Genomic DNA, 24,003 nt, shown 5'->3' with positions numbered 1-24,003 from the left:
CAAAGCTTTTAATAACCCCCAGAGCGTCTACTTTCACATGCTCAACATATTTAAGACACTCAAAGAATGAAAGTGAGCGTTTTCCCCCACTATTCCCATAAAGTCCCATTATTTTCCAAAGTTGTTTCTTCACTAAATGCGGCTCTTTTCTCCTAAACAGAGCCCCCTTTTTTCATTACTTGCATCTGTGTTTGCTGCTGCTCTCCGGCTGACCTGGAGAACACTGGGTCAGGCAATTATGAACTGAAATGCCATTTTGTTGTGGTGACTTTGCTGCCTGACAAAGATGGAGTGAAAACCAGTTGCTTTCTGGTGCTTTATTAATAGTGTTCATTGATGAAAAAGACCTGTGCCGCTGGGTAACATTATAGGCTTGGTGTTAAATTACATCCTGTTTAGAATAATTACATCACGATACACAACTGAAACAGCTGTGTGGAATTACAAAACTTGTCTTAAAAAAAGATTAAACCACTTTCTAACCTCTCGCATGGTATTTCTGGTGACATTTCAATTGCTTTCGAAATATGGAGAAAGTGCTGCATCATTATTGTTGTTTACTTATTTGCAGGAATTTCCTGGCACAATCTCTCAATGTTCAGTGCCCATATGAACCTTGTGAACAGTAGTATCCTAAGTATCAATGATCATGTCCAGGTGACCCAGGCTCGGGGCATCCATCAACAGTTAGGTCTGCCAAACTGGATTTATTTTGTACAGAGTCCACAGCTCATTTGGGCAATGCCAGCTCAGTGCAAAGAGCGGGAGAAGCAGATAATGTGTAATCCATTTAACCTAGCCAAGCCTACACACCATTTATGGAAGTCCACGTCATGAGGTTATTTAGGAACCTTAATTCATCTAATAAATCATGTTTGGAGACAGAATTGAATTTGTCTGAAAGCCCTAGGTACATGAGCCACTATCACAAAAAATCAATCACTTTTGAAATGATTAAATCATGTATGATTTCAGGAAATTAAATGACAAAAATATGGTGACGGTAACAAATAACATGAGGTATTTTTGTGTTAAACAGCTCGTAAACAGTGGTTTGTAGATAGTTTGACAGTGACTTGTGATTTATATGCACAAAGTACTTGGGTTTTCGTATCAAAAACAGATCCTTAAGAAACATAGCAGTCCTATTAAAAACTCCAGTCTATATGACTAATGAATATACCACACTAATTCCTCTTCACATGTTGCAGTGCATACCCTGATTAAAAATAGTTTTGGGCTCTCTTTGTCTTCTTCAAACTGCGCCTGGGAAACAATAACTTTTCAGTATTTGCAAGTATTAAAAAAAAAAAAAAAGTTAATCTTCTCTTTCATAAGGTTTAACAGTCCATGTGTTTCTTCTTCTGACCAGAAAGGAGCTGACAGCTAACAAGGACCTGTTAAATACCTGCAAATGAGATGCATATGAATGAGCTATATACATGTCCAAAGACTCTTCATAAAACTGGAATATTATCAGCATATCTGACATGTCTTAGATGGAAAATGTTCCATCCAGAAAAAGATAACCAAATGGAATATGCCATTTCCGTATCACCTGTAAAACCAGAGTATTGTTATGTTGGAATAACAGTGGAATGGTTAGTGTGCATATAAACATATACTATAAAGCACAATGTATAAACTTGGAGCAGTGAGATCCAATTTTAGCAGGATATATTTTAATTAAGAAATTATAATAAAAAGAGTACAACCTAAAAGTACAGTGCTATGCAATACATTTACAGTACAACCTTTAGTCTATATGAATCCATTAAATAGTGCCCAAACTGCCAATCAAACCATACAGTAAATAATAATAATAATACCACATCCCCAAAGCAAATGCTGAGTAAAAACGTTAACAAAAATAATATTTTACGTGCAATTCTCTCTAAATCTGCTCCCCAGTATTTTATGTACAACAGCATTACTGTGCTTAACACTGAAATGTTAACTTTAAGGAATTATTTGATGATGAGTACCTTGTCCAGACTGACCGTGTAAGATTAACTTGACCATAGATAGGTTTTTCTTTTTTAAATAGTTCTCAGACCAGTGACCATTTTATTGGTTTGACTGATAATAAAATAAGGAATAAAGATAATATGTGTATTTAAATGTAGACATCCCAGAGGATATAAAAGAGCAGCATATATCTGAAGAATATTTGAGAAATAAATGTTACCCATGCATAGACTACAGTATGGCATCTCATCTGTCTGCATTCAGGATCCTCATCAGTGCCTGGGTATGGTAAATAGAGACGACAACTCATCCAAAAAAGTAGCAAACACAATACATGACAGGATAACCCGCAAAGATCCACGTCCGAGTCCCGGAGCATCAATAGTGAAAGGAGCCCACAACCATGCATATGATGAATATTTGGCCATAACTGGATTTCATTAACCATTAGTATGTAAAAACTAATCTTCCACATCACATTTAGACTAAAGAAAAGCCTAACAGCAACCAGGATTTACTATTGCTATAAGTCTTTGAAATATTTCACCACTCTTGGTGGTTCACTACAAGGCTCCTACAGTATAACACCACCGGTGAGAAAGGCAAAATTGTGTTTTGGTAGTTTGTGTGTTCACAAACTTAAAGGGAGTGTGTGTGAGAGAAAAGAGCGATTGTAAGCACAACACTGAGTTTTTTTTCTGAACCTGGAGTCTCTTTTGCACAGAGACGGAAAGAGGAGGGGGGGGTTGAGGATGCAGCTTTCCCTGCATTAATGAGAGTCCGATGTAACGGGGGACATCCCAGAATCCTCGGTGGTGTCCAAGACATCAGCAGTCGCGTGGGAGGAGACCTTCTCGTAGATGAAACTGTAGAGACTGGTGTCAGGTCGAGTTGTGCGGCAGTTCTTACACACCAAACTGGAGTACTGGTTCAAAAGGTTGTACAGCCTCCCTAAGAGGGACAAATGGATGGCGGTGGAAAGAGAGGTAGAGACAAGGATAAAGACAGGATGAAAGATACAGGAGAACATTGTGTGGGGGTCAAGAGATGGAGGACATGTGGAAGGAGACAAAACAGGATTTAAGAGACAAAAGGACAAACGGGTTAAGAGTGAAAGGACAGGCAAGGCAGATCAAAAATCTACAGCTGAAAAAAGAAAAATGAAAGTGTTTTTGTGCTCATTTATAAATCAAACACACGCGCACATGAGTCGTGAGCTTCTTCTCTGTAGCTCCACTTTAGGAAATGGATGGCTGGAGGGGAATTTCTCTGAAAGGCTTCAATAAATGTCAGCGCAAGAAAAATGAAAAGAGGGGGAGGGAAGAGGCTGGGGTCAGCTCAGGCGGTAATCCACTCTACGGCTGAGGTTGAATGGATGGGATGAGGGATGAAGATGGCCCATAAAGTGGAATAACTTAACATTCAGATGGACTGTTCTGTTATTTATGTGGACTGTCGCTGTAATGACACCAATGAGGATGACCTGGATGTCCCCGCCCCTCCAAAGAATTACACTGGCTGAAGTCATCGCCATTCCGGTTTGCTATGTAATCCGCAATAAAACCTAACAGACACTGTGGAGGTGACTTTATTGTGATCCCTGCTGGTTTAAGTTTATGTCATGTGACAAAAAAGAAGTGCAAGTGGATTTCTTACCCACTGTGACCTGTCTTTCTGTGAGGAAACTGTGCATTTCGTGAACGTCCCTCATGAGCTGAGCGTCTCCGAATGTAAAGTATGCCACGTCTCTCCCCGCCTCGGCTGCAGCCATCAACTGAATAAGAGCTGAAAAAGAGACAAGACAGATAAAGGAATATGGAGGTTAAAATATGACCCTTAATATTGTAATCTGTCAAGTTTAGGGAAAAAAAAAAACATAAGCACATAATCGACGCCTGAAAATAAGCAGAGGAAACTGGTAATTGGTCAGTAACCCATATAAGGTGCGGCTTCTGGCAGAAAAGAACACAAGTGACAGCAGCAATTTGTATCAGAGGAGTAAATAATCCTCTACTGGTAGCATTGCCTCATCAACACCACTCCATCTTTTTAGCTGTTGCAAATTAGGTCTTAAGGTTTTTAAATATTTAACACAATGGATATTGACTCCAGATTAATGAACACACAAAACAAACCATCATTTGCAAAAGGCCCGTACTCTTTACTACGATGTAACAGCTTGGTCTTATGTAACTACAATGTCCCCAGTTAGCTCTGGGACTGTAATGTAAAATACAGTTATTGCTTTCTAAAAATACCTGCTATGCTAATATCAGGGCTAATGGGCGGGACCCCCGGAACCTAATGTTATCCTTGGGGATTTTGCCAAGTCCAGCGGATACATTCATTGAGCGGTGCAACAGAAAATTAATATGTTCAGTTTGCAATGAAACAGTACACAAAGACAGTGATTTGCCTTCACAATACAGGACTTAAAAGGGATTTGTGGATTTTAGTACAGCACAGGCTCCAGCTACACTGATTCAAAGGACAATTAAACCATTTTCATACATTTACTCAGCAGTGATTATTTTGGTTATTTTGGTTGCACGTTCATAGCATCATCCTCCATCCTTTTAACAGATATTACTTGAAGTTTCAAATTGTTGTATCTGGTATCATCTAAAGCAGGGTTTCTCAACCTTTTCTGAACCACTCCTCACTAACAGCATCATGAGCCTACAGGCACTCCCCCTATGCCTGGGGGGGTGCATAATTCTAACACGACTTACCTATATGAGGACATGGTGGGTTATATAGCGCTGTACATAAAACTGTGTGAAAGTCAAAGTGAGCTCCATTCACCTTATCATTGATTACCTGCTGCCTCGCGAAAACACATTTGCAACCACTGGGGGTACGATGTGCCAGACGATACCCTCCCCCCCTCAATTAAATTAATCTAAAAGTAACACAACAGACCTATATGATGAGGTAGACGATGTGCCGGACGATATGTAACCCTCCCGGCCCCCCACTCACGGACCTCAACTCATGAGCGGGGGTAGAGTGTGTGCCCAGTGATTTATAATGTTGTGATGTACAACAGTACACGCCCCCACCCCCACCGGGAGAGTGTCCGCGCCCCCAGGAACTTGTGTAGAGGAAGGAACTTGTGTAGAGGAAGAAAATGATTGGCAGCATGTAAAAAGTTGGGAACTAACAAATGGATGAAAAAGGAAGCCAGTAGTGTAAATTAAACCACTGGATCTGCTGAAAACCTTAATTTAGGAACACTTTCTGTAAACCTGATAATTTTTGTGTCTTGTCTTTCCTTCTTTTTGATTGAGACATCTTCATGTTCATGCTGTCTTCTGTGTAACTATGTGATGATTTGCTGCATTGCATATATTTGTGTGTATTTTTAGATTTGACAGAGATGATAAAACGGTTTAACAGGGTAAAAATTTACAACTGTCCTGAGTCCTTTCAACTGTATGAATTACAATGTGGCGTATTGAAAACAGAGTCCCCCGCCCATGCAGAGTAATGTTGCAGAAGCCCACAGTGATCTGCAGCTGCCAGGATTTATGGTGACTCTACCCTGTAATCAATCGCCCTATTAATGGAAAGCATAAACCTGTGTCAGATGATCAATAAAGAGGGGGACAGGTGAGTGACACTCTGGGAGGGCCACTAATTGACCAGAGAGGTCCAGAGGAGACCTGGGAGTTTACAGTACAGTAGATACAGCAGTGACGGTTGATATTCTAAGCCAGTTGATCCTGAATGAACGGCCGATACAACTTACCAACAACATGAGAACCTAAAGTTAAAATGTTGAAGCACAACCACTGTACCATTACACAGCATTATCCACCATTGTTGTACACACACAGTTGGATCTTTCCCTCTTTAAGAACGGCATAATTGATCCAGTGGTACCTTTGAGTCTGGTGTCTCCGCCGAAGGCTCCACAACCCCAGTTGCCTGTGGCTATGGCAGATAGGTGTCGGCTGTTGGCATTGTTTCGGTAGAATCCACAGTATGCCTAGAAAGAACGACAAACATACAGTAAATCAAAAATCAGATAATTCAACTCAGTTTTATTAATGAAAGCCCCTTAAGATGCATCATCTATTTTTCAAGGGGGTCCTATAACATAAAAAGGTACAATACAGAACACAATATAACACAAAATTACATAAAGTCACATGTACACTATGAGACACACACTTATGACAATTACATATCTTGCACAACCCTGCCCTCTCCCCCTGGTCATTCTCACATCACAATGCACTAAACAAGTAACATAATGCAGCATTTCATATTGAAATCCAATCCAGGGTAAAATTCTCTAAATAAAGTGAAAACAGCTAACATTATTGCACATATTTCTGTAGTTAACATAAAAACCTGTTTTTATGATAAATACTGTACTCCAAATTTAGGCCGTGACTGAAAGGTGACAGTACTACAACTAGGGATGTAATGATTACCGGTATAATGATAAACCGCTGTAAAATTCCCGGTAGTTAGTATTACCGTTTCAAATTCTGATTATCATTAAAACCGTGTTTAATTACCACACTCTGAAAAACTCACGGTGATACTGTTCATTTACTGGAGAGGCAGCAGCACTCCAGGTGCGCATGTGCAGTTTGCAATGTTTGGCCTCTGAAAACATAGCGGAAGGCACCCGCACGGACAGCACTCTGGAGACCCCCCCCACTAAAAGGACAAAGTTGGAAGCCCAAAAGATTTTGGATTTTTAAAGGATGCTGAGGGGACACTGATTGAAGATGGTCAACCTGTTTGCAGAAGATGCAGAAAAAAAGTCTCCGTGAAGGGGGGCAACACTTCCTTCCAGTCACTCCGTGACTACCACCAACAACTATATTAAATATTTTAATGTTTCTGCCAACAGAAAGTACATTGTGTTTATTATTTTATTTGTGTTTTTAAAAATAAAACTTGGTTAAATTATTTCAGTGGTTGCATAAGGACTTTTGGAACATTTTGAGCACACTTCAACAATACCGCAATAATAATGATAACTGATAATTTTGGTCTCAATAACCATGATATCAAATTTTCATATCGTTACATCTCTAACTACAACTATAAACAGATTCAGTATTGCAAATTTAAGATGAACTGTAAGAAGCCTTAAGCTAAATCCAATCATGTTACAGATCATTGAGTTTTTCATTTAAATCTCTGTAGGTGTGACGTGACAATAAGTCAGAGTTCACCACCATGGACTCGGAGATAACACCCTAACAACCTAATGTCAAGCAGTTTATTGTCTAATACATTCTGACAATTAACATCTTACTAAAGCTGTATTACACTGTATATTCTCCATTAGTTACTATGAGCAACTTCAATTACTGAATGACTTGAATTGGTAGATAATGAGTGACAACAGTAATACTAATAGCTGTGCAGTTGTGACAATCCTGTCAAATGCAACCGACCCCTAGTGTAATAGCTGTCCGATCTAATTAGCTTTAAATGTGACAACTCTCTTCATTAAAAATACCCTGGCCTTTTTTCTGACAGAGCTAAACTGGCACAGTTGGCCCCATTACACACCAGCTCTGTTTTCAGGTGGTGACAAAACCTCCCATTAGTGCCTCCTCAGTGGGTGTGGTGTTCTGCTGTGGATCTGAAAAGTGCTTTACTGACTGTGACGGCAACAACAAATATCTCCTGCTTTATATAGAAAACCAGTGGACAGTCAAATGACTAATCTGACAAAATAGGAAGGAAAGGAGGATATGCGAATATAAAACAATAAATTAATGATGTATCAATATCACATTAACTGGCCAACGGTGAATACCTACAATCCAACTGTTAAGTCAGACATCATGGTAAGGTAAAAGTCAATTCCATCCAGAGAGTTGACAGCAGTAGAACCTGTCTGGTTGTTTACTATGCCTTCTTCCTTTAGTGAGGTATTTGGGGCTAAATTAACTTATCTAACTCAAATACATTGATTAGTGCAATTATACATATTCACTGTGATACCTACAGTAGATCACAGTCCACAGGAACACATTCCAGAGACAGACGCAGCAGAATTACTACTAAAATTATGACATTAATCTTAATTTAAGGTACAGTTACACTGACAATGATGAGGTTTTTTTTTTTTTTTTTTTAGCTGATCCTTTTTCTGCATCCTACTGTTTCAGCTTCTGGTCTATTTACAGCAGTGCATCATGTCACATCGTGCTCAGCTGTGCGTTTTGGCATAAATTGCTATTTTATTTACCTTCCCCTGAACTGGACAGCACAGATAAAGGGCTGACAAATGAAACACAAGGTTTGAAGATGAAAAAAAACTCATAAAAGTCTTATTTTATGTTAGCGCCCAGGTCTGGCAGATGCGGTGGGAGCTAATGATAGTTAGCTAATGCCAAAACACTGGCTGATGCAAAACTTTGCCTGTTTTATTTTTCTTTTCTTCTAAATTCGTAACTTTGCTGTTTAACTTCAACCACTTCTCTGTCTTTTTTCTTCACATGTAAAGAGGTAGAATTACAGCTGGATGTGATTTATGGACTCAGGTGTGTAGTGCTGCAGCATTTTGAAAACAGAGTAATGAACAGATGCGGACCTTGACGGTAAGCATGCTGTTTTTAAGCAAATATGCATCATTATCTAAGACAATTCCAATTATTTATCATCAGCATATTCCTTACTTCTTGCATGCTAGCAGTTTAGGGTTAATTTTGAAAAGTAAATTGTGTTTTACGTTGTAAAAGCAGCTTGGTAATTATAGCTTTACTGTATCTTTGAGAATGGTAATTACAGAAAAGGTGGAAATGAAGAGTAAATGCCATTAAAATGGACAGCTCAGTGTTTATTATATGATGGCAGCTAGCAGTCACTCACTTTCATTCTGTGAATGAAAATGTGGTCTTGTTTAATGAAAGCATTATACTCTACAAAGAATATCCCTAACCCTAACTCTTAATATCCTTTAAATTGCTGCACACTAAGACATTTCCCTCTCACCTTGTTGAGTTCTCTGGTCATTTTCTCAGGAAAAAACTGCTCTAGGAAGTGCCTGTATTTAAGAGCATCAATGGCAACAATTTCTGTGCACCGTCTCTGCCACTCATCCCTGAAAAAGAAAGCAAAATGATGAGACAGGGCTGACACGCACTGTACTTCTTCCATCTTTTCTCCAGAATCCAGGTGTTATCTATGAATAAAGAGCCAATGCCAGAAAATTACCTGGGAGTTTCATCTTTGTAGCTCTCCTTCCACTTGTAACTCTCAGCATAACCACTATATTGACTATACTGCTCAGCACCTGCAGAACAACAAGACGGACAAAGCAATACACAAATTGTATTATTTGGTATTCAGCAGTCACAGCACATAGCCTTAATCTGGCTAATCGCTTTATTTCTTAAATCACATTTAGTGTATTCTGTAATCCCCGTGTGAGCACACAGTAGCTTGTATTGGATTGTCATAAATAAAAGCCTTTGATTGATTAAATAATTCGCTTAAGGGGGTTGAAATGAAAAGCCTTTGGGCATAATAAAAAAGAAATGGTTCAAACGGAAGCAGCTAACCTTAGCCACATTTGCGAATACTCATAAAATATGAAAAAGCTTTTCTGAAGTAAGCTCACTGTTGAACACATGAATTGACACCTTTGGCATTTTTATAACTCCTACTGGTATGCACTCCCAGTTTGAAGCTCACCTGATTTCATCATTCGTCACTATAAATACAGCTGTACTTAATTCTGAAAATGATGCCTATTAAATCCTCCATGCTGCATACATAATGCATTAGGCACGAGGTAGTTACACATCACTTCAATGAACAGCATGAGTTTAACATGATGTGATTAACATAGCCTTTGAGGTTCCATGCGCCATCGTATACCAGGAGTACAGTGTGATATCAGAGCACAGAATATTTAGGAGTAAAGTTCAAACAGTGAAAAAACCTCAAAGTGTTGTTTAACAAAAGGAGACTACCATTGCAAAGTCTAGTTTTTAAGTATACAGCAAAATAATGCAATAGTAAAACACTTCTTTGACTTCTTATAATGAAGTTAATTACAGTTTAAGCATCTACAATACTGGAGTTGCACAATATTCAGGCTAATGAGGATTTCTGAGTGCTTTTCTGTGCAAAAGAGCCAGAAAAAAAGCAACAACAAAGCTGCAGCTAGGCAAAAGGTAAATAAGCAAAGAAGAGCCTTCTAAACTGGACATCTAACCACTCAAATCAAGGACTTTCTAAAACACTAGCGACTCCTAACGTCAAAGAGCAGAATGCCCCTATCACTCTCTTAATCAGCAAAGCCGTCCCCTTCCTCCTTCACCTTCATCCTGTTTATCCCAGATCCTCCCCCCGACAGCATCCCGGTATACAGGTTTCCATCACTAGATTACACTATGGCCCTTCGGTTATAAAAAGCCTATTGATAGATACTGTGTGATGTACAAAATGTGCTACAAGACACCTTAAAATAGAAAGATATCTGATTTAAAAAATTACAGAGAACTATACTGAAAGTGATTCTAGAAACAGACATTTAAAATGAAATGGCAAATGCGTGCGAGGAATATTCCACTGGCTTTTAATGAATCCGTGGCGTAACTGGCCCATTCCATTAGTGGACCGACGACCTTAGTTGGGTTATAAATTCCTTTCTGTCCAAATGTAATAAAGTTAAGTGGAGAGGGGGAGGAGGGAAAGAAGGCGGGAGGCAGGGAGGGGACAGTGACTAACCACTGAAGGTGACTTGGAAGAGATGTGTGTTTCTAAGGAGACAACACGGCGCCATACAAATCAGACATGCAGCTTTGTGTAAAGGACAGGGCTTTGGATGAGCAAGATACTGAAAAAGACAATAACGGTTTCTTCTAGACTGAAGAGTATGTATGCATGTATAGAAGAGGAGTTCTCTGTACGCTATCAGTTTTTTTCAGATATGCTCTGTCAATACTTGTACATGGAGGACTCATCTCTTTTTCTGGGCTGGGTTCAAAGCAGACTTCAGCTGTAAACATCTATCGAGAGCAGTCATGTGGCAGTGCAATTTCTACTGGAGTTCCAGTATGACCACAAAGCTAAGTTATAATACACATTCGCATTTCAACAGGATGGATTTATCAAACCACATAATGGTGCCTCCAATGGCATCAAAATGGGCAGCTTGTTTTAAGCCTCAATAAAATACAACAACAAAACAGGAAGTACACTATTTGGCTTTTGAATGCTTTGTCATATCCATATTAATCAGATTTAGCCAGATTTAAGCATATAAATACAATAACATACTCACAATTATGTTCCCAATAATGCTGAATCACACGATTCATAAAGTTTTTTTTTTTTGCCTTAACTCAGTTCAGATTGAAAATTTGCATTAAGACAAAACTGTGTTAGTGCGCTGCAGGTAAAGGCTGCAGTTCTATGACCTGGCTCCGTCTCAGCGTGACTTGTGGTGGATGATGACATCACCTCAGTTTGTCAAATCTCCAGGTGCTGGTTTTAGAATGTAGCGTCATACAGTGTGTGTCTTTCTCAGTATTTATGGCTAGAGCTCACCTATTACCACCAAGTGCAGCATTATTATCAGCTGTTCCCCTGGTAAAATCCTGTCTGGATAGTTCATGTCTCTGCTCATTAGGGATGGTGCCAACTCTAAACAACACAACTGTTCTGGGAATAGGCAGAATTTCTCAAGTTGGTCAATCTTCATAAATACCAGAAATGCAGCTGTAGTAACAAACTCACTATCTCTATCCTCATCCATACTCTAAGATGCTACAAATTATATACAGCAATAAAAAAGTCAATCAGAGTCATTGCTAAGGCAATGACACATCATCTAGCCATGATAAGGTTCTCTGTGTAGAAGCATCACTGCTGACCCTGTGTTCATGATGACGCAATAGCGGATTCATCTACCGGCGCCAACCCCCCATTTGGAAATCTGCAGAAAAAAACTGCAGAGTTGGTCGGGATTTGAACCCCAGTGTTCCGCATGGTAGTCCAAGGTGCTACCTACTGAGCTATATACAAATATTGTTTCTAGTTGACCTATTTGCTACCTACTAATACCCCCACTGCATAACACTTTGCCCCTCCTACTCACTGATGCCCTGCCTAGTCAGGAATTAATATTGAATTTTAAATAAAACACATTTGCCAAACTAAACTGAACCAAATTCCTGTCCCTTTTCGGTAGTTCAATCAAACCAAACAAGAAGTCTTAACTTTCAATCTGATTGCACTTTGGCCGCAAATTACATGAACAGTCTTCAAGAAACAGGTGGGACAAATTTTCTACGTTCAAACATTAAAAAATGTGTAAAACAAAACCCAAAAAATTTAAATTCAGCCATTAAAGTTGGCAATACATCTCTCCTAGTGAAGAAAATGTGTGTCAAATTTGAAAAGAATCGGATGAACAGTCTTCGTGAAATTGGTTGAACAAAAATCTCAGGTGGGTGGAATTCGAGGCATATCTATATAATAAAAAAGGCTGCCTCTGGACAGGCCCTATATGAATATTTTTTATATATATATATATATATATATATATATATATATATATATATATATATATATATTTTTTTTTTTTTTTTTAAACTTGTCCAATTATTCAATTCTCATAGTTAGCCAGTCTAGTAAAGGAACCAGACAGCGAAAACCTTCCATTCTGTACAATAACACAAAAACCCACAGGTATAACATGAAGATAAATTTGGATCAATCTGCACTGAATGAGACTGAATTAAATGATACAACTTTTACATACCATCTCCAATTTATGCCCTGTAATTTCACAAATCTTAGGAGTAATGTCAGACAGGATGCAAGTAATTAGTGCATAAGATCCATATTCTTAGTCTGTGCTTTACCCCAAACTCTGACCAGTGGTGGTCAAAGGTACAGGAGGCAGGAGGAACACACAAACGAAGTGGATGGAGCAGAGTAACTTAAGACCTAAGGAGGTTGACTGAAGCAGGGTTGGATGTTGAAAAATAGAGCAATTCTGCAGGAGTGAAATGAGGGATAACTGGGCAGTCCTGAGTGAATCAATGCAATAGATTTACCTTCACACCAGATGGAAAGACAGGAGAAAAAAAATGAACAGATCCCAATAAACACATGGGGTTCAGTGAAGGACAAAAAATAACTCAAGAGATGAAAACAACACTAGGTTAAGGCCAGACCACAATTACAGCTTGTGGGAAACTAATTCGTAGATCTTCATGAACAGGTTACAAAAAGTGTACCGTAATTTCCGGACTATAAGCCGCTACTTTTTTCACACGCTTTGAACCCTGCAGTTTAAACAATGATGTGGCTAATTCATGGTTTAAGGGCTAACGAGCGTCATGTCGCCGATACATTTTAGGCTCGTCACAACAGACCAATGAAATGACTGAACAGGTTACAGTGGACCAATGAAACCGTTTAAATCACTATAAATCAAACGCACTCACACTAAATTCTTCACATCAGTCATTTTGCGTGTCATGCACACACCCTCATCATGGAAAACACGAAGAAATGCATATGAGGCAGCTTTCAAGTTAAAGGCGATCGATCTCGCTGTCGAAGAAGGACATAGAGCTGCTGCACATAAGGTTGGCATCAATGAATCAACGGTGAGACGTTGGAGACGGCAGTGTGCGGCTTATATTCAGGTATGCTCAATAGTCCGGAAATTACGGTAATAACATAAGATACTAAGAAGCCCGGTGTAATACAGTACATTTCACCTTCAGTCCAGCAGTAGTAGTTGAATGACAACCCATAAATAGCACAACCCTAATTTCTAGTTTCATAGAAAATACCAAAATATATATCAGGTATCATTATTTGGTACAAAAACACCAGTATATGATTTTTGGTCTGTATTGTCCATTAATAAAATCATTCACTATCATTATGCCAACTTCTGTTAATCACATGTAAAGACTAAATTAGATGGTTGGATAATCTAATAGCAGCTTAAATGTCCAGTAAATTCTTAAACGCTTCCAGAGCTAAGCATGTTGGCATGACGTCCCACCTGTAATGATGAGGCACTCATTGTGCTCCAAAGCTTCCGTGAAGAGGCGAGAGACGATGAGCTCGGGGTTAATGAGGAACCTGATCTCCTCCTGAACCAGACCATGTCCTGTTACGCCTCCACCAACGAACCTGTTTGCAAAGTCAACCTATCAGAGAAAAAAAAAATCAGTCAGTTCTACATATTTTACTTTTGCTTCTACTTCTTCGTGTCACCTGGTAACACTTTAGGTCAGAAATGTTAACACAATATTAACCCTGTTTCACCCCATGTTGTCTGTTCAGTGCAGAGAACTGTGAGGATTGGCCACTGTAACAAACATTATTTGAATAAATGACTGTACTGGACTCTCCTTATTATGTGTCACCCACTCCGGCCACTTAACACAGATAAATGCGTAAGCTTCACAGCACTGCTTCCTGCTTGGATATAATCAAATTAGGAATCTTAACAAAATAACACACATGAAATCTATGAGCTCTACAGAGACACAGACAAATTAGAGGTAAAACTTGGTGGGAGTGGTCTCTTCCAGAACAACAATGTAATAACCATAACTTAAATAATAATGAACAAGGTTAAAACTCCCAGAGAACTCCCCAGAACTCCCAAAAAGACTTTCAAGTATTTAAAAAAAAAAAAAGAGTTTATATCATAAAATTATATGTTTATCAATGCATAGTCTGCTAGAAAGATATTGTGCATGTCCACAGTAGAAAACCACACTTGTTTTGGTTATTTTTGGTAGTATGTTTAACTACATGAAATATTTTGATGCGATTTTGGAAGTGCCATGCAGCGTGAGCTCACTTCTTGTTTTTGTGGCATGAATAAGAGGACAGCCCACTCGATCGACATGCTGCTATTTAAACAGGCTGTCAGGGATGAGGGTTCTGCTTACTGGCCCACAGCCGCGTCAATCTGTGTGACAGCGAGCGTGTTTGTATGTGCACGTGTGTATATTTTCGCAACAATCGCTCAAATCCTCGCCCCATTCACGGGTTCACCCCTAACCTCACCCCTTACCATTCAGTCTCACCTCCTGACAGAATGACAGGCCGCTCCGCCCTATCAAAACTCAAACCCCAGTACCAGCGCCCCAGCCTGCTGAGGTAGCCATCAATCCGCCTGTAGGACTTCTGGCCCTGTGGGTCGCCCCCGAGTGAGATGGCTCACCCTTGTCTTCTCTCTCTCCTTCTCCCTCATCCCCCCTCCACCCTGGGGCCCTCTCCTCCACCCTTGCCTCTCTGAGCTACTCATGTGTATACATCAGCTGTCAACCAGAGTAAAAAAAAAATGCACCAGCCAAAGTGAAACACTGACGAGTAAGGTGATGGGGTGAGTCAATGCAGCCACGTGAAGCCATACACAGATATACAAAAAATATATACTTGATTTTGAGAAGTACATCGTGGACTCAAACCAGCAGCAGTCTTGTTAAAGTCCAAGTCTGCTGAAGTCTGTGATCTCCTTTTTATGAATGCTTCTGAAAATATTTTTAAAAAGCTGGACACTGTCTACCACTGTGCCATATGTTTTATGACTGGCTGTGGAAATCACATTCACCATTGTACTTTGTATGCTACGGCTGGATTTCCTTCCCTGTATGTCCACAGGTGGTTTCATCAGTTGATTCTCATTTACAAATGTATTCTCGGGCTCCTCCCATCTTACCTCTGTACTTATATGCAGAAAAACAAAAGTATGCGCTGTGTTCGCAGAAAAACATACCGGTGGTGGTTCCTACAGCCAGAACAGAGTTGGGTAAGACTACCTTTCAGTATGCTACCCCCTCTGCATGGAATGCCCTACAAAACACCCTAAATTGATCTGAACTTGTTACTATAGGTCAGGAGTGTCAAACTCATTTCAGTTCAGGGGCCACATTCAGCTTAATTTGATCTGCAGTTGGCTCAACCAGTAAAATAATAACATAATAATATATAATGTCAACTCCAAACTTTTCTCTATATTTTACAGTGAAAAAAGTCAAATTAAACAATGAAAATATTCACATCTACAAACTGTCCTTTCAAACAATGTGAATAACTTGTACAAACTGAAAGAATAAGTGTAATTTTAACAATATTCTTCCTCAGTTTATCATTTACACATGTACATTATAACTTACAGATCACAAATACACAAAACATTTAGTATCAGGCAGAATATTGTTAAAATTGCACTTATTTTCTTAAGACATTTCAGGTTGTTCATATTTGTTCAGATTATTCACATTTTTTGTGAAATTATACATTGTTTTACTGCAAATACATGAAAATATTTGCATTTACAAAGAGAAAAATGTGGAGTTGTGAGTATTTATAGATTATTATGATCATATTTTACTGGTCTGACCCACTGGAGATTGAATTGGTCTGCATGTGGAACCTGAACTAAAAGGATTGTTCCTTTCTTAATATCTAGTTTTGCATTTCACAAATTCATCCCAAGGGCCAGACTGGACCCTTTGGCGGGCCAGATTTGGCACCCAGGCAGCATGTTTGACACCTGTGCTATAGGTGAATTTAAAGCTATTTTAAAGGAGCGTGAAATCAATGAGCTCAGTCAGTGTAACTGTTTTTAAACTTGCACAAATGATTGTTTTGTCACTATCGATTGTAAGTTTTTTATTATGTGTTGATCATGTCTTGTCTTGTCAGAAACTGTGTGTTATGCTGCCTTTCTTGGCCAGGCCACTCTTAAAAAAAGAGATCTGCAATCTCAATGAGGCTTTTTCACCTGGTTAAATAAAGGATAAATATGTATATATGTATGTCTGTGTGTGTGTGTGTGTGTGTATATATATATATATATATATATATATATATATATATATATATATATATATATATGTCAGTTTTGACCAATCCAAAGCCTTCACTGCCTTTTTTAGGATGGTCTGAATGTCCACTTATCCAAACTGGCATTATTTCTAATAAAAAAGGTCACACCTGTAGCATCCCATATCCATCATCTTCAATTGTCCCCTCACAAGTGATATGTAGACGTGTTAGCTGAGTCTGAGAACTAGAAAGCAAAAAGAAGGTAACACTTTTATTCACACTTTCACCAGAGACAAAACATAAAGGCATGGTTCATAAAATTGTGTATTCAGTGTAACATCTAAAATATGTGGCTTCATTCAAATTAAAAGGAATTAGTGAAAAGATGCATGACGTGTCTTTGTCACAGATACATCATTTTGTAAAAGTACATCATTTATGCTGCTAGGCGTCTCAATCAAAACAATAAAAAAGATGTAGTTTGATTTTGTTCATTTGAGTTGTTTTTAACCACCACCACTGATGAAAATCTATCTGACATGATTCAGACCAAAGTCATGATTACAGATGAGGCAGTGGATTAAACTTGTTTTAAGTTTACATTTAATGAATTATATTTATGTAATGTCATTTCAGTTTGATGAAATAGGTGCGAGCTAATGAGATAAATGCAAAGTTAACATTAGATGAGTCAAGGTAACTCATTTCACATTATGCTAAAGTATTAGCATAATGGTAACTTGTTTAAGGGTTTGATCAAGCAAAAGTGCACATCAACATGAAAAGGTAAATTTGCACACACCATTTATCAAGTGGGCTCATTTTTTAACTAAAGATCTTTATTTTATGGAACTGTTATCCTTTTTAAAATACCACTTGAAGAAAAAAAGTTACTATGGATTTTATCGATTGTACTTTTTTACACCATATTCATAGCTCGATTTTTGACACTAAAAATTATATCTACAAAATGTGACAATTTATTCAATCTGTTGATTATATAGATGATTAAGTTTCAAGTATTAGATTTTCATTATTTCATGAATATTACTGATATTTATGAGTTTGAACATTTGTGAGTTGCTTAAAAGGCCCTGTCCCCATGTTACTACAAAAATATCAATTTTTAATTTTCAAGTTACTTACAATTCAGATATTTGAGTGAAACTTTCAGAAAGTAATGATATTTTGATACATTTTGGTTGATGCATACAATAGTAAAGAGTTGTCCACTTGTTACTATGGCAGCCTGTCCACATGTTACCACATTCCCATGTCAATAAAACAGAGACTTTTCAATATGTTACTCCAAAATTTATTTTCAGCATAGCTGAACACAGTATCTAAAAGGTTTTGTCCTACCTGACATCAATTTCTGTCGAGAACGGCATGTTTTGAATGTCTGCGCAAAGCTTAAAAAAATGTATGTCCGTTTCAAGTCCACGTTACAGTAATTTGATATTTTTCATCTTAAAATTTTATCTCCCCAAACTTTGTTATACATAATGCTAAAGTGCTTATAAATACTTACTCAAATATGTATAACACATGCATATAAGTTACTCTTCTTATGTGACAGAGACCGTTGCCCATGAAAGGTGTCCACATGTTACCGCTTGATCAAACCCTTGAGTCATTATCACACAATGTAGAAAGCTAGACAACTGTTTATATATATTAGTAAACTGGCTCTCTATTCCATTACTGTGTGGAAAAAATGGTGTGAATATAGAAAACAATATGCGTTGTGGAACGACCACTGCCATATGACTATTATTAGTTAATACTGTATTACAGTGACTTTGACATTTATCCAGTGTTTACCATGTTTCCCAGTAAAAGGGATATGACACCACTGACAGGCAACCAAATGAAAAGGCTGTTACATGGAATAAAATTATTCATTGCTCTGAATACGAACATTCCTGGACACATTTTATATAATGGAGGTAAAGAAGTTACTAAAGCAACTAAAACAACACAGGCCAAGCCGTATGTGCAAATTTTAAGTGGTGAAATGTTATACATTATAGCTTTAAAACAGTACTATTGACACTACACAGTAGCAAATAAACTTTAATATTGCGCTGTTGAGCTGCTGTCTACGCATTTATACATGTTTAATTTTATTCCAATTTAAATCTTCCAACATATGAACATGTAAATAAAACAGATCTCCATACAGTGTGTAAATTATAGCATACATCCATTACATAAAGATATAATGTAGTAGAAAACAGTGGTTGTACCTTTCCCAGGCCGGAGGATTGCTCAGTGTTTGCCTCGTGAATGTAACGAGACCCTTCGGCCCTTCAAAATCAAAAATAAAATTAAAATTTAGTAGATGAGCAGAGAATAATAGCTGTAAATTCATATATGTTTTAAAGCTTACTTGTTTGTGTGACTCTCCTAAAGTAGCACAGTAGTGTTTTCAATTTCTCAATTTTTCTCGGTGAAGAACCTTCAAATAACCTGAAAAAGAAAGCAAATGAAAATTTATACCATGATGAATTATTAAAATAGTTTATTCAAAAGCAGATGCAAATGATATTTTCTAATTAAAAACTGAAATTCTAATACAAAAGTAAATGCTTTGTCACATTTATTCAGACGATGTTTTACTCATACAGTGATTATCTATAGCTCACTGCACAACCATGCAATGGCGTGTCATGAGGGAGGTCAAGCTTTCAGACTGGCATGATGTCCCTCTCATCTACCTCCATCCTTCATACAATGGCACTGCCCGAGGCTCTGATTCAGTTTTGCTTAACATAAAAACTGGAGGGTGGATGGCAGAGAGAGGAGGAGGGGAGAAGGATGCAGTGCTGGGTATGAAAGCTTAAACCACCCCATACAGGTCCTCTCCTTCCATTAAACACAACCTAAGCTGATGACTAATCACAGCGAACCATTTATCCCACCCTCCTACAGCTTTCTATCCCGAACAGGGGAAAACGAGAACAGAGGAGACAAATGAAATGAAAAACTTAATGTGCTAAAAGCCCCTTCAGTCAGACAAAAAAAAAAAAAAAATTAAGTCCATTATAGCAAACTCAAACATGCCAAGAAGTTAAAGGATGTGTATTTCCTCTAATTCCTTAGTCAGTGTCAGAGTTATTATGAAGAATCCATTAAAGTGTACCTGCACTGGTCATGATTACGACATAACATTATTGTGTATTACTTCTAAGCAAGAGAGATGCAAATTCAGTGTAAAAAAAAATGGTCATAAATGCACCACACTGAACCTTTTTATGACATTAATTACACGTGGGGGCAGAACCTATGGGGGACAGCCACTGCCAGCCGGAAGTAATGTACCATCGTTGATTCCAGGTGATCGAGTGTGAGTAAACAAGCAGCAGTCAGTGAGCGAGAGTGGAAAGCACAAGTTCAAGAAGCAAACTATGGTCAGCAATTTTACGGAATTGAGTGTAACTAGTTACTAATTTGATGTGATAATGTGTCATCTTAGGCTGGTGTCTGCTGCATAGGGTCAGTCACCAGTCCATCACAGCCCAGCTAATCGGACAAATCAACAACTCTGCGTCACTACCGGTGCTGGAACAGCCCATGAAGGAGGCAACATGTCGCTGACCATGACTGACTGACAGAGCAGTGACTTAGTACTTGCGCATACTTGACAACACTTACCTGAGAGGACTGCTAGTATTATGTGTGATTTTTTTAAATAGCTAGCAATGAAAATTTACTATAGGTACCCTTTAAAGAAATACAGCAATAACAATCAACTCATAAACTCAATTCATCTCTTAATAGTACACCCGTAAAAATGTTTCTGACAGTTTTACCAGTGTCACTCATTTTGTTTTCTAACAAATGAAGCAGGTTATTGGATGGTCTGGTCACTTAATAAAGCAAATAACAAACATAGGACTTCCGCTCAATAATCGACATTTTTCCCGATGTCATTTTCTTCTCAAACTGAGCAAAACACAAGCTAAAGAGTCTCTCCCTTCCTTCCTTCCTTCCTTCCTTCCTCCCCCTTGCATCTATCCATCACTTAACAGAGGACAAACCTTGACAGTTCTGCCAAAACAGCAATCAGCAGATTGCTTGCAGCACTGCTTGTCCAAGACAGACTGCTACTGTAGCTGATAAGCAACATGACACACACTCCCTCAATTACAGGGGAAAGGGAGGGCCAGTAACGATCTGAGGGCCCCTTTTTGACTGAGCTGGTTCTCCGGTCTCATCTTCGTTGATACACCAAGACATTTTTTTTTCTCTGGTGTTTTTCCTGCATTTGGCTGTGGGCAGAAATGCTGATAGTGAGGAGAACGCCAGCTACTCGTAACCAAGTGCTGGCATGGTCTGAAACAGCCAGTCCTGCTGCAACTGGAATCGATGCTTACATTATTACGTTGGCCTCTTCACTTAGGCTGCCCGAGCATCCGATGTGGAGGGAGATACCGAGCACTCATACAGATGACTGATTGTGAGAGTAGGATTAAGGCTCAGATAAAAATAAGGGAGATGGAGGGAAGAATGTAAACAAAGTCACAGATAATTGATAGGACCATCTCGGATCGTAAAATAATACTGCACACCCCACCCAGGATGAGCAGATGGCTAATTAGACCTTCATGAAAACAGTTAGGACCAATGCAGATTACAGGGAATATCAAAATTATTCTGTACAAAGCATCCCTCGACGTAATGATCATGACCAGAAATGGAAGATACTGACAAGAATGTCGTAATAAATTTCATTAATTAAGAATAAAGACTCTTTATTTTGTCAGTATATCTGCATTTAACCCATCACTACAACATGTAGGACCACACCACATACTGCAGACTAGGAGCAGTGGGTTTGCCAAAGCAGGTGCCCGTGGAGCAAATGGGAGGTTAAGTGCTTTGCTCAAGGGCACATCAGCCAACAACTCTCCACCAGTCCACCAGGCTCTCCAACCTTCTAGGCCATGGCTACCCGATTATCATGACACAGGAGGTACAATTCAATAAACTGTAATACAGAGTTTACTGTAACAAAGGAAAACTGTCATAAAATACTACTTTGTCTCAGTTTATGAGTGGAAGAATCATATGGATGAAGTTAGACTAACACTTTAATCTTATACAAAATAAACTATCTGCCGTGAATCTCTGCATGTGGACTATTAATTACAAATAGTTAAGGAATGCGTAGAGTATCCAGTTCTCCTCTTACTCGTGAGGAAAATTAATTTGAGCTAAAAAAAAAAAAAAAAAAAAAGATATATTTTCAATTAGACATCCTATACAAACTCAAACCTAAACATTACGACAGCTTCCAGAAGGCAGTTCAATAACTACGCCTTCAGGTTATATTACACCAGTATAGTGGAGTGAGTGTACAACAGCTGCTGTAGTGAAACAACTATTAATCACATACAGGCAACTATGAGCCTTTTCTTCAAAATAGTGACATCTTATCATTACAAGGGCTCAGAGACAGACAGCTGCACAGTGGATCACAACATTCATTTGTTTCAATTAACCAACCCACTTGGCCACGCGGCCTGTTAACCCTCGTCTTAACAGGCTGCTGGTTCCGTGTAGGTAGAAACAGACAACATCAATTTAGCACTCCTACACTAAAAGTCAGTCCCACATAAGGACACAGGGGCGACGAGGTGAAAGAGCCTCTCAGGTCACAATCCCGTCCCAAATGAAACTTTTGTCTTTTAATCTGTGCAAGCAACAAACCTTCAGAGAGGTGCTGGGATTACTTGCAATATATGCTGCTTCTCAGCAACTAAATGAGTGGAACATAAAGGCAAGAGTGTATTATTATTATTATTATTATTATTATTATTATTGTTATATTCATCTGTTTGGTGTTTCTCAAGGCAGTAGTGCCCCCTTATGGAAATGTCTTTACTTTCCCTTAAATGCTGGGAGCACTAAAACATAACTACTCATGCTTTTCATTGATGAGTACATGAATGTACTTTTTTTTAAAAATATAATTGCTTTTAGCATTAGAAGCAAAGAATGTCTCACAGTTGCTGCTAAAGAATGTGTGTCACTCTGTCAAAGAACAATGATTTTATTCTTGTAGCATATAAATAATACAGATGCAGATCCTCCTCTGATGTACTCACTCTCCCGCTTCAAACCAATGAGTTGCTAAGGCACAGGTGTCACACATGTGGCCCTTGGGCCAAAACCGGCCTGCCAAAGGGGCCAATCCAGCCCACTGGATTAATTTATGACATGCAAAAATTACACTGAAGATATTAACAATGAATGGTGTCAAAATCATTTTTGATCAGGTTCCACATACAGACCAATAACATAACGTGCTGCACACTAATACCCCTCAGCCAGAATGGACGGACAAATGGACAGACCTATAACAAAACGATTACAATACCCCTTTGGCCAGTCGGCCAAGGAATAATAAACTCAAGTGGGTCAGACCAGTAAAATACTATCATAATAACCTATAAATAATGACAAGCGCAAATTCTTCTCTCTGTTTTGGTGTAAAAAAGTAAAATAACATGAAAATGTTTACATTTACAAACTAGACTTTAACAAAACATGTTAATAACCTGAACAAATATGAACAACCTGAAATGTCTTAAAAGAAGTAAGTGTAATTTTACCAATATTCTGCCTGTTACTAAATGTTTTGTGTATTTGTAGATCCCCTGCGATCTGTTCTTTGTAATGCACATGTGTAAATGACAAACTGAGGCATAATATTGTTAAAATTGCCCTTATGTTTCTTAAGACATTTCAGGTTGTTCGACCTTGTTCATGTTATTCAGTTTTTTTACAGAAACTTTGTAGATGTAAACATTTTTATAATGCAATTTTACTTTTTTCACTATTATTATTTTACTGACCCAATTGAAATCATATTGGTCTATACTTGACCTGAACTAAAATGAGTCTGACACCCCTGTTCTAAAGGATTCAGTAAAAAGGGAAATCTCACTGTGTGTTTAAAATGCTGCTCACTGTTTTTGTCATTTGGGTGAAGTTTAAACAGACAAGTTGTGCACGTTTACCTGTAAAAGTTGATCTCAGGATAATTGCAGTACTCTGACTTCCGAGAGTTGCGTCGGGGGAATGTGCAGAAGAAGGCGTTGGCCACTAGACAGGCTATTTGCTCCTGAGACAGAGTCAGGGAATGGTTCATCCTTGACTTTAGTAAAGGAATGGGCTGGCAAAAGAAAAATAAAAGAAGGACTTTAAAAACACAAAGAACAGGAC

General features: G+C 38.4%; 1 protein-coding gene across 1 annotated transcript in view; it reads right to left on the bottom strand.

Annotated features, from left to right (window-relative positions):
• Positions 1 to 302: 302 nt before the first annotated feature.
• Positions 303 to 24,003, bottom strand: part of parga (poly (ADP-ribose) glycohydrolase a) — a 35,237-nt gene continuing 11,536 nt past the window's right edge. Inside the window, exons 9-18 of the mRNA XM_030156225.1 lie at positions 23,799 to 23,953; positions 19,163 to 19,242; positions 19,020 to 19,080; positions 16,939 to 17,014; positions 13,985 to 14,132; positions 9,163 to 9,241; positions 8,941 to 9,049; positions 5,854 to 5,959; positions 3,625 to 3,753; positions 303 to 2,919 (exon numbers count right to left, since the gene is read on the bottom strand). Coding sequence (XP_030012085.1) covers positions 2,738 to 2,919; positions 3,625 to 3,753; positions 5,854 to 5,959; positions 8,941 to 9,049; positions 9,163 to 9,241; positions 13,985 to 14,132; positions 16,939 to 17,014; positions 19,020 to 19,080; positions 19,163 to 19,242; positions 23,799 to 23,953 — 1,125 coding nt within the window. The 3' untranslated portion in view covers positions 303 to 2,737. The remainder of the gene's footprint in view (positions 2,920 to 3,624; positions 3,754 to 5,853; positions 5,960 to 8,940; positions 9,050 to 9,162; positions 9,242 to 13,984; positions 14,133 to 16,938; positions 17,015 to 19,019; positions 19,081 to 19,162; positions 19,243 to 23,798; positions 23,954 to 24,003) is intronic.

This window comes from Sphaeramia orbicularis, chromosome 15 (assembly GCF_902148855.1).
Source record: "Sphaeramia orbicularis chromosome 15, fSphaOr1.1, whole genome shotgun sequence".
In the NCBI taxonomy this organism is placed as follows: Eukaryota; Metazoa; Chordata; class Actinopteri; order Kurtiformes; family Apogonidae; genus Sphaeramia; species Sphaeramia orbicularis.
Note: the sequence above shows the minus strand (reverse complement) of the source record. Positions and strands in the feature narration are given on the sequence as shown.